This window comes from Antrostomus carolinensis, unplaced genomic scaffold (genome assembly GCF_000700745.2).
Source record: "Antrostomus carolinensis isolate BGI_N321 unplaced genomic scaffold, ASM70074v2 scaffold47277, whole genome shotgun sequence".
In the NCBI taxonomy this organism is placed as follows: domain Eukaryota; kingdom Metazoa; phylum Chordata; class Aves; order Caprimulgiformes; family Caprimulgidae; genus Antrostomus; species Antrostomus carolinensis.
Window position 1 is genome coordinate 43619 of NW_010330411.1, and position 11129 is coordinate 54747.

An 11129-nucleotide genomic window follows, 5' to 3' on the forward strand; every position below is an offset into this window, starting at 1 on the left:
ACTCTGGCTACTTAAGAGCTTTGGAAAGCTGAGTGAAGATATTTACTCAGTGAAGAAAAATAAATATGAACACATTTAGAAAAAAAAAATCCATGTTTCATAATATTGTCAACATTCAGTGAAGGGTTTCAAACTTACAAATATGTCCTCTATTTCTGTGATTTACTTGTTTGAAAAATGGTTTTGTTATGTATCCTATATGTGTGGTGTTCTGTGGTTTAATTACATTTCTGAAGAGCTTGAAGGCAATTTACATCTTACATTCATCTCAATCATTCCATCTTACTTCATGATGTGTGAATATGCTGGTTGCTTTTTGATGTCTTTTGGTCTATATATCTATTATTCTAATATTATATGGATTATTTTAGTAGATACTACTTTAATATTTAATTATATTTCCGCTGTTACTGAAATTGCACAGTCTAATTTATCTAGTGAATTAATTCCTGGAACGCCCCAAACTAGGAGTCTTCAAAATACTTAATGCGTATCTAGCTTCTATACATTAAAGCTTCAGCTGATCATTTTCTCTGTTAATTTAAATGTCTTTGTTTTGTATATCTGGTGTGATTGTTGTGTTTGTTAAAAGTCTCTTTGCTACGTACCTGTGTACTATTTCCTCATAACTGTTTGTCCATAATTCTTATGTATGAACTTCAGACAATGTGTGATTTCTTTAAAATTTTGGTATTCTTACAATGACTATCTTTGAAGTGCCCGAAGCACCAAAGAAAACTGCCAGAGAAGAAAGAGTATCCATTGCTGTTCCAAAAAGAAGAGTCTCTCCACCACCAGAAGGTACTCCTGCCCATGGATTAATCTATGAACAGACTCATGCAATACCACCAGAGCTTCAAGCCTGCTGGTCCGACACCTTTCTTGAATTCTAATGTTGGAATCATGGAATCATTTAGATTGAAAAAGACCCTTAAGATCGAGTCCAACCATTAACCTAAGAGTATCAAGTTCACCACTTATGTTCCACCACAGCCCCAGAAGAACCTTAACAGAGTTTTTGAGAAACACTAGAGAGATATTTTTCCCAATTACTCTGGGTGTGGGAGGTGTCAGGAAATAATAATCAGTTTTCTAAGAAATCTCAAAAGATAAATTTAATATTGTACATGATGTTGCACCAGAAAAAAATATTAATGTTAGACTCTGTCTTTGAAGTGCCAACAGAAGAACACTGGGCTATGTCAGAGGAAGTATCCATTTCTCTTCACACAGAAAAGGAGATTTCATACACAGGTATGAACAAACTGAAAAGGTTGTGTCCAAATTTACATCTTGTCATCTACCTAAAAAAAAAGGGGGGGAGGCAGCAAAACACAATATCATATCCTGTGCAGATCACCAGTTTATCCCAAAAGTGAAGCTTGTAGAATACCACAGGACAGTATTTCATTCTCACAGAAGGCTTAAATCTTTCCTCCTGGCTTACTGCTGTTGTTATAGTGGAAGCCCAACCATTTCACTAGATCCTCCACTGCAAATCTTGCCACCTGTCTGACCTTTGAGCTGAAACAGGGCAGCCTTTTCCTTCATTTATATTAATATGCTTTAATCTTCTGAAAAGAAAGCCAGTCCTTTCCTATTCTGTGACAGCAATTCCTCACCTAAATCCAAGGTGAATTGCTGAAGGTCAAATTAAAAACCTGTACCTCTGCTGTTCCCTGCCTTGCTGAGACACTTAGCACAATCCCGTATATTGGACCTGTCAGCTCAAGGGCTTTGAACAAAGTCCACAGCTTTGAAACAAAATTCATTGCTCTGTTATTTTTTGAGGCAATCTATTAATTTGTGAAAAATGAGCCACAAGGTGTCTCATACTTACTACTTTCAGACCTGCTGCTGTTCATAAAGCAGCATTATCATATTCATATCATGAAAGACATTCAATCACATCAGTGTGAGGTTAAATAATCTATTTAGTCTCTCTGTTGGAGAATGATGGAGGGACATGCAGATCATGAGTATTAAGAGGAGGATGGAAAAGGATCCTTGACTGGCTTTGTGTAAGGCAGGGGTAATATGGTGGCTGGTCTGGGAAAAAACGGGACAAAGCAGAGCGACATTAAATGCAACAGTTCTCCCATAGGATACTGAATAGAGGTGTTGTAGCTAGGACAAAAGAATCCAAAGGAACCTGACCTTCCTGGCAAGGGCACTCATACAGAATGCAGTGTTTGCTATCAAACCAACCAGTTACCAGTTCCTATCAGTTTTATTTAAGATTTCAAATGCAGATGTACCTGGCACTAACAGTTAAACATCAAGCAGGGCTCTGCCAGAAAATATTTTAAGAGCTGATCAGTCTTCATATTGTCTCAGAAATAACACCCATTTAGCAAGCATCAAGACTTGTGGCAGCCACTCACCTACACTCACTGGAATTTGTCATGAAGAAAGTACATAGAAATTCTCAAATCTGTCACTGACAATCAATTCCATCTCTTAAGAAGATCAAAAAAGATCTCCAATCTGTTAAGAAAATGACAAAGTTATTCTCTAACTTGCCAAGTCTAGTAGTCTCTCATACGTTAAAATGCTAGGATAATTTTCTGTGCAGTTTCCAGTTATATTGATCAAAAATGGCCCAAGATACCTGCCTCAGAAGACAAGAACCATGCACTGCTGTTCTGAAAAAGATAACATGCTGCTTAAACATAGCATACATTCTTTCCTGAATAAATCTTTAAAACTGAACATATTCACACCTTAATCTTTTGGAAATTTTCCTGCTCTTCTAGGGAGTGGCTCCTTGCCATGCCTGAACAAACAAACCACTTTGTAAAGCAATCAACATAAGAGGAAAAATACCTTCTTCACTGAGCAATTAATTCTTTTACATTTAGTTAGACCAGAGCTCTTATACATTGTCAATCACTCACTCACATGGGTTTTATCTGTGTGCTTCCTCATCTTCATCTACAGTTTCCTGCGCATATATTTTGTTGACAGTGATTGAGGACTCTTGGTCTATTACTGAGGCACTGTGAAGTGTCACTGCTGTGGAGACAGGCTGCCACAGAGGATAGTGGGATTTAGTGATTTTGTAATTGGTTGAATTTGGATTTTGAGTTCTGCCCATTAGCAAGCTTAAGTTCACTGCTGGCAGCAGTGGATGAAGCAGGAATCATATCAGATCATATTGGGATCTTGAAATGTTTGTTTTTACTTAACTGAATAGCAGCCTAATGGCTTCCACAATAACATGTCCAGTGTCAATAAGCACACTTGTCTTTTACATATCAGCCATGTATTTGTAAGATATCTTTTTCTGTTTCTTGCAAGAATATTTTTGCTTTTAAACAACACTTTTAAAAATTCTTAAATGTAAATGTACTGTATCTTTTAAGTGCCTGATGTACCAGAGAGGGCTATCATTGAAGAAAGAGTACCAATTTATCCTTCTAAAAAAATGGCAAGACCACCAGACAAAGGTATACTGGATAGAGTATTGAAATATGGTATAACTGTTTTTTGTGTCTTGTGTGTTCCATGTACAGTGAATACTAATTTGTTTTCTATGTAATCTTCTTCCCTTGGTTTAATTCTTATTTGACAATGTCTTGTGATCCCTAGCAAGATCTATGTGCTAAATTTTAAGATTCTTTTAATTGATATCTTTTCAAGTGCCTGAAGTACAGAAGACAATTGTCCGAAAAGAAAAGGTGTATGTTGAAGTTCCTCAGTATGAAGAGGAAGAAGAGATTCCAAAATATGAAGAGGTAGAAGCTACCAGATATGAGAAGGAAGTAATCCATTACAAGGAGGAAGTCCATCATTACAAAGAAGTTAGTGACTATGAAGAGGAAATTCCTCAGTACGAAGAAGTTCCTCAATATGAAGTGGAAGAAGTCACCCATTATGAAGAAGAAGGTGTGTATTATGAGGAGGAAGTTCCTGAATATGAGGAGGAAGAGTCAGAAGTTCCTCAGTTTGAAGAGGAGGCTCCCCCACCAGTTAGAGGTATACTTTAATTTTAGGATTTGTGTAAGAAAAAGTAGTATCTTTTCAATCTGTTAAAGTACCAAAGTTTTGTTTTAATATGTTCCAGTGTGCTTTATAGTGTGTCTTTTCCCAAGATGTTTGATGATTAGTATATATTGTAGAAAAGGTGCAGTGGCTGTATGTCTATTCTTTACTACTGCCTCTATAAATTTACACGTTCCACGTCATACGTGTTCATTTCTCTTTCTTATGAAGTCTGTATAAGCCACTAAGAAAATTTAACTGAGCTTTTTTGCATCCTTGTGTGGAATCCAGTTTTACTATCAAACTGTGCTTGAAATACTTAGAAATGTTTACGAGAATTCTGCAATCACAGACGAAAATATATGTTTATCTAGAAAATAGGTAGGGTACTTCAAAATAAGTTATTTAGGAACACAAGTCACACTGACTTCCTTTCAGAAATGTTTGAAAACCCTATAGTTGTTTATTTATTTCTTGAAGGGAATAATATATTTTTATGGTAAGAAAGATATAAAAGTTATATTAAATTTCCATATTATATAGTCCCGGGTTTAGGTGGTTTTCTTAGGAATTATTTTTATAATAATTCCTGTAAATTTTCAATATTGTTAGTCCAGGATGAACATACTGTTCACTACTTAGAGAGGACAACTAAGTCACACCAAAATCTTTGGTAATAAAGCCTTCCTACATCATGACATAAAGATGTAGACTAACTAGATCCATTTTTCTAAGAGTACTTAAAAATGTGTTTTTTCCAGTCCTGATTCAAATAATTCCATAGTATCAGAATTTCTTTTGACTGATTAATGAATGCCAAAACTGTATTTAATATTTTTTGCACTAGAATGTTGACATATTGATTAGCACTTTTTTCCTAGTAAAGAAAAGGCCAGATTATATGTTGCAAAAGCCAGGTTAATCCTGAACAGGAAGATTAGGGTTAGCTAAAATTTTCTTTGACTCTGTCATACTTGTTTATTTCATATGTACTCCAAACTTTATTTAGTATGCTCAGAACCAGTGGGATTACTTTCCTGTCATCATAAAACTTGTAGGGTTATTTCTGGGTTTTGGAGTACACAAAACATTAACATGTATTTTAGTTGAAACCTATAAAGGGAAAGTATGTTGATTCCAGTAGAGTCAGGATTATTTCTTTTTTTAATCTAAGTAAACTACTCAAAAACATTGCAGTTAACCAACAGGTTGTAGTATAAGCTGCTGGGTACTTATAATGTGTCCGTAGTTCTGTGTTTCAAGTAAATCAGTTTATAAGCTTGATGTGCTTCTTTTTTACATGTAGAAAGCACTTGGAAATTTTTGAGGAAGAAAATGTAATGGCAATATGTATTAAATCCATATACAAAATTGGCTTTTTCAACATGACCAGATGCAACCTATTGCATGCCTGAGAAGTGTTAGGATCATAGCTCTAGGGCAAAATAAGGAGAACTAGTAAAACCACTAAATACTTAACACAGCAATTAAAGTTGTTTATTACAGTGTTTGTAATAAATATCCCAAAATTTGAGGAAAAAATAGAATTGTGTTTTTGCAAGTTTCCCCATCATGACACTTCTTAATCTTCTTTAATATCTGATTCTAAAAAGTCTAACTCTGTCTTAACTCAATCTTTTGATCAGCAAATAAGCCCTTGAAGTTAAAAACATTTTTATTGGCGACCTCAATGGCTGAGCAGGGAGAAAGAACATAATAGCAGTTAATATAATCTGTTTGCTATTTGATTTTGTCTTAATGAACAAACCATGTTAAATCATAGCTGTATGTTTTGGGTAAGTATTTGTGATCCTTGTTTGCGCTTTATGTTCCTGCTGTTTTGGAAGTAAATACCTAACACTAATGGTATCTTTCAAGTGCCTGAGGTTCCCAAGAAACCTATCCCAGAGGAAAAGATACCTATTCTGAAGAAAAAAGAAGCTCCTCCAGCAAAAGGTATATATAATCTCTTTATGTTAACAGGCATCCTCTGAATATGTAATTCACAGCATTTTTCAGATGCCTTACTTGATCATTACTTTTTTCTGTTCTTTTTGGAGGGGGCTTTTAATGTGAAATGTTTGTGCTGCTGTCTCCTTTGTTTAATTTCTGTTTTGAATAGCTTGTGGATTATTTTTTAACCAAAATAATGTTTTTGAAGTGCCTGAGGTATCAAAGAAACCTGTACCTGAAACGAAAGTCCAAGTGCCAAAGAAGGAAGTTCCCCCAGCTAAAGGTATATGAACTTGTAATTAGCTGTGATCAGAAAGGTCTTCTAGTCTTCATTTATCATCTCACTTTTGTTAAACACTAAGATAGTAAAAAGATTGTTACTCTTAAGAATTGTGGTTCTTTGTGTTTAATTGTTTAGTGTCACTGACTTGTACATCATGGTGTTTTAGATTCTTATGTCAAGCTAAATTTACAATAATATCTTAATAAGTTCCAGAAGTACAGAAGAAACCTGTGCCAGAAAAGAAGGTTCCTGTTCCATTACCAAAAAAGAAGGAAGTTCCACCAACCAAAGGTATATCAGCTCTTGACTGAATGTGTTAAAAAAAATATTTTTAAAATCAATCTTTGTTCAACTTTCCACTTTAATGTAATGTAGAGTGAAGAGAGTACTGTATTCTTGACAGTTCTTCTTTGTTGTTCTACTTTATTGGTTCATATCATTGTTCTTTACCTTATGGTTCAAAAAGAAATTCTTAAATTACAATAATATCTTTCAAGTGCCTGAAGAACCAAAGAAACCTGTGCCAGAAGAGAAGGTACTTGTCCCAGTGCCTAAAAAAGTGGAAGAACCTCCACCAATCAAAGGTACACCAGTTTCTGGTTCAACTGTATAATTCCAGTTTTGTTTCTTCAGCTTTAGAAGACTGCAAATAGCAATCCCATTCCTCGTCCTAGTTTTTGACTGAACCACTCACTGACCTGTTTGACCAGCACACTGTATTGTAACCATTTCTGTTAGTCATGAGTGTTATACTTATTCTACACTTCGAAAATTTCTGTTTGTCTTGTATTGTTTGTCTTGTATTGTCTCTGTCTTTTGGATCTTATATATCTAAATTATTTAAAATTACTTGCTCTTTCAAAAACAGATCCACCAAAACATAAACAATGTACCTAAACCACCAGACTTCCCCCTTAGCCTCACTACAACAATTTGTAATGCTGTCATCTGTATGTTTGTAAGTTTACATCTTAAAACAGGTGTGCATGAACCTGTGGATAAAATCAATGTTATCTTTCATACACAATTAATTTTACCATATTTGTGTAGTTATCTTAATATCAGTTATACTGTTATTATTTTACTGTGTTTTATGTTACATTGAAAATTAATTTCGTAAACAAAAATGTCTTTAAAGTGCCTGAAGTGCCCAAGAAAGTTCCAGAAAAGAAAGTACCTGTCCCTCTACATAAAAAGCCAGAACCTCCAACAGCCAAAGGTATCTCTTCTTGTAACTGAACATGTGGATGATGCTTCTTATTGTTTCTGTATGTTTGTTATTAGAATTTAACTGAAGTATCATAGCAATTTGTGACAAGTGTACTTGCTAATTCATACTCTTTAGCTTCTGTGTAAGTTGTCTGTCAGTTTCTGATGTTGTGTCTAAGTTTTCTACAATTAAATACTGTCTTTGAAGTGCCAGAAATACCAAGACCTCCCCCTGAAGAGGTACCTATTTTTGTTCCTGAAGAAAAAGAAGAGGAAGTGGAAGCTGTTCCAGAGATACTGGCAAAAGGTACACCATTCCTTCTTGAAAATTATCTGAGAGCTTCATTCTGTTCATTAAAAGATCTTAATCTCTATTGATTGTTTTAAGCTGGATGTAAACCTTAATTATCTTTCTGGTGGGAGTTTTCTTCATCTTATTGGTCTTTGTGGCTTTGTTCCACGGTTTTAGTAGTTTTGATGCTCTAAAAGTAATTGAAACTTTCTTATCAAAACAATATCTTTAAAGTCCCAGAAGTGCCCAAGAGAGCTGTTCCAGAAGAAAAAGTACCTGTTGCAGTTCCTAAAGTAAAGAAAATTCCACCAGCTAAAGGTATATCATGTTGTGGTGTTTGCAGATAGTTTCTCTCCCTTACATTTTCATATTTCAGTGGAACCTCATTTTAAAAATTAATTTATATTCATGTAAAGTCAGATCCTTGGTTCTAGCACCCCGTTACTACCCTGTAGTGAGTAGTGCTACGTCTCAGGCAGGGCTTGATTGTCTTTTTTGTTATTGACTTCAGTGGGCCAAGAATCAAGCCTTGAATGATCTGCTTGTTTTCCATTTTAAGTGATGGATGTGAATGAAATAATTCATAGTGATATTATTCTGAGGTAATGTTTAAAGTAATTTAAATTTTGTCTAAACAAAATACCTGGAATAATATTTTATAGGCCTTTACTTGGAAGTTCTTCAGTTCAGGGAGAGCATTCTTTATCTTGAGAGTATGCTAAAATCTCAAGCCCTTTTAGCTAAATTATAAAAATAGAATGAAATCACAACTGACTTCTAAACATGAAATCCAGAGTGGAGTCAGACTATTGCAGAGGCCACACTTTGGTGCTGAGTTTTTTTGAAACAAACAAACAAAAAAAAAAAAACCCCACAAAAGCAGACACTGGAAGTTTTTTTATGTAAAAAATTGATGCTAATAATCTTCTACATCCTTTCATTTATACTATATGTTGCTAGTAGTTTCCATTGGCAATTAAGCTGTGTAATTAAGAATTGGGCAAAAGAGCTAATCCTCATATAGCCCTTATAACCCAGTTGCACTTTCCTGTTTTCAAGGATTGAAAAATAAGTAATAGAGTTTTCCTTGGTTTTATTACTATTGTTACTTTAAAGTTGGTGTCCTTGTGTTTTAAGTTAAGAATTTTTCTTTGTGATATTGTGAAAGTAAAGTTCTTAAAATAATATCTTTAAAGTGCCTGAGGTGGCAAAGAAAGTTGTACCTGAAGAAAAGGTTCCCATTTTTGTTCCTGAGGAAGAAGAAGAGGAAACTGTTCCAGAGAAAACTATACCAGTAAAAGGTACACAATCTTTTCTTGCAAATTACTCATGAGATCTTTTAGGTTCATTAAAATTTATCTTTACTTCTTGTTCTACGTTGTATGTAAAGCTTAATGATTTTTTTGGGGAGTTTGTGATCTTGTTTCATGTTTTTTCATGTTTTTAATGCTCTGAAAGTAATTTTAAAATATATTTGCAAAATAATATCTTTAAAGAGCCAGAGATTCCAAAGAAACCTGTACCAAAAGCAAGAATACCTGTAACCACTCCTGAGAAACTGGAGCTTCCTCCAGCAAAAGGTACATAAATTAATACCTCAGAAAACAATGTGTTGTTCTCATTCAGTATCGTTATTTTATTTTGTTTGTTATTTGTGTTAGTTTTGTGCCCCTCCTGTCTCTCAGAGTGTCTGTCAAATTCTTAGTGAAAAATAAGCTCTGCAATGGTTTGACTTGTTTGAGAAGTCTGCCTATGGATGTAAAGTTACTTGTTTTTATTTGTTTCATCTTTAAAACTTTTAAAATACATTCTACAGATCAGTTCTTATTTCATTATGTCTGTTTGTATATGTTTTCTGTTGTCTTTCTCATACCACTGGCATATGACATTCTTAAAAAAAAAAATGTCTTTAAAGTACCTAAGATGCCTAAGAAGCCTGTTCCGGAGGAGAAAGAACCTGTTCCTAAAAAGTTGCCAGCTCCACCAGCCAAAGGTATTGCAGTGTGTATACGCTGTTATCATTAATAGATAACATTCTTCATGCAAGTTGAATTTGGCAAGGGACATTTTATTATGTCTGTCTTGTATTATATTTGTCACTGTAGTACTTGTTTGTTTGTAAGTTTCTGTTATGCTGCTCGCAAGTTTCTGGGTTTGTGTTTATTTTAAAATTGTGCAAAAGAACACTGAAGTTAGGTCCTATCTTTAAAGTACCCAAGATGCCCAAGAAGGTTACTCCTGAAGAGAAGGTACCTGTTGCCCCCCCTGAAAAAGTGGAGGTTCCAGCTGCAAAAGGTATATGTACTCTTGATTATAATTAATATTTATGCTAAAAATATTCTTGACCTTCTTTCTAATTTTTGTCTTTGTTGTATGAGATTTCTGCTTGAATTTGTTAAAACTCTTCATTGTCAATGTTCGCATTGTAGAATGAAAATTTTTAATTCTTTTAATTCCTAAAAGAAATCCATATCTTTAAAGTCCCTGAGGTGCATAAAAGAGCAGTTGCAGAAGAGAAAGTGCCAGCTGTTGTGCCCAAACCCAAAGAACCAGCACCAACTAAAGGTACAGATATATTTCTTCTTATTCTTCCCAATGATTTGTTTTCCCTCCTTATTCCTAAAATCTTTTCTAATATGTACTGTTTCAGAAGCACACTCTTATATTTTAATGAAGTTTGTGCTTGTAGTTATCATGTTCATTATCTATGTCAATCATCTTGACTAATTATAAAAAAAAAAATTAAAAAAAAAAAAATTGTAGAGTAGTAACAATAATACTGTTTCTAAAGTGCCAGAAGTATCCAAGAAACTTATCCGGAAAGAAAAAGTACCTGTTCCCACTCCTATGGTGGAGAAGTATGAGTATACATATGAAGAGTATGAGAAGTACGAGACATACGAAAGTATTGAAGAGTTTGAGAAAGTTCAGGAAATTGAAGAAATTGAGGCATATGAGGAACCTGAAGAACCTGAGAGATACAGGGAGATTCAGGAACAGGAATATGAAGAGGAAGCTGAGGAGAAAGACGATGTCTATGAAAAGTATGATTTTAAGGAGAAGGAAGAGATCTATGAGAAATATGAAGAAGTATATGAGGAGGCTTATGAAATCCAACCAGCTATAGGTATATCAAGTTACAATTTCTTTATTCTTACAGTTTGTTGAGTTGCAAGCTACTGCTTAAGCTTCCTTTGGGTGTTTATTTATGTTTTCCCCTTTTGTAGTCCTATGTGTGTCTATTGCTAGTAATGATAAATCCATTCAAATATTGTTTCTCTCTTACTGCTTCCTAAGGAATTCTTCCCTTCAGAGTAGAATGGGAAGATTCCTCATGTGATTGCCCAAGAGTGAGCTAGTGTAGACATGACACAAGCAAAGTAAATTATAATTTTCTGATGCGGTTCA

At 34.5% G+C, this 11129-nt stretch overlaps 1 protein-coding gene across 1 annotated transcript in view; it reads left to right on the forward strand.

The window, feature by feature from the left end:
• Positions 1-11129, forward strand: part of LOC104528787 (titin-like) — a gene marked incomplete at both ends in the record, with an annotated part of 66347 nt that overhangs the window by 43531 nt on the left and 11687 nt on the right. Inside the window, 11 exons of the mRNA XM_029086181.1 lie at positions 718-801; positions 3366-3449; positions 3643-3978; positions 5863-5940; positions 6718-6804; positions 7638-7736; positions 7956-8039; positions 8918-9022; positions 9218-9301; positions 10185-10286; positions 10513-10848. Coding sequence (XP_028942014.1) covers positions 718-801; positions 3366-3449; positions 3643-3978; positions 5863-5940; positions 6718-6804; positions 7638-7736; positions 7956-8039; positions 8918-9022; positions 9218-9301; positions 10185-10286; positions 10513-10848 — 1479 coding nt within the window. The remainder of the gene's footprint in view (positions 1-717; positions 802-3365; positions 3450-3642; positions 3979-5862; positions 5941-6717; positions 6805-7637; positions 7737-7955; positions 8040-8917; positions 9023-9217; positions 9302-10184; positions 10287-10512; positions 10849-11129) is intronic.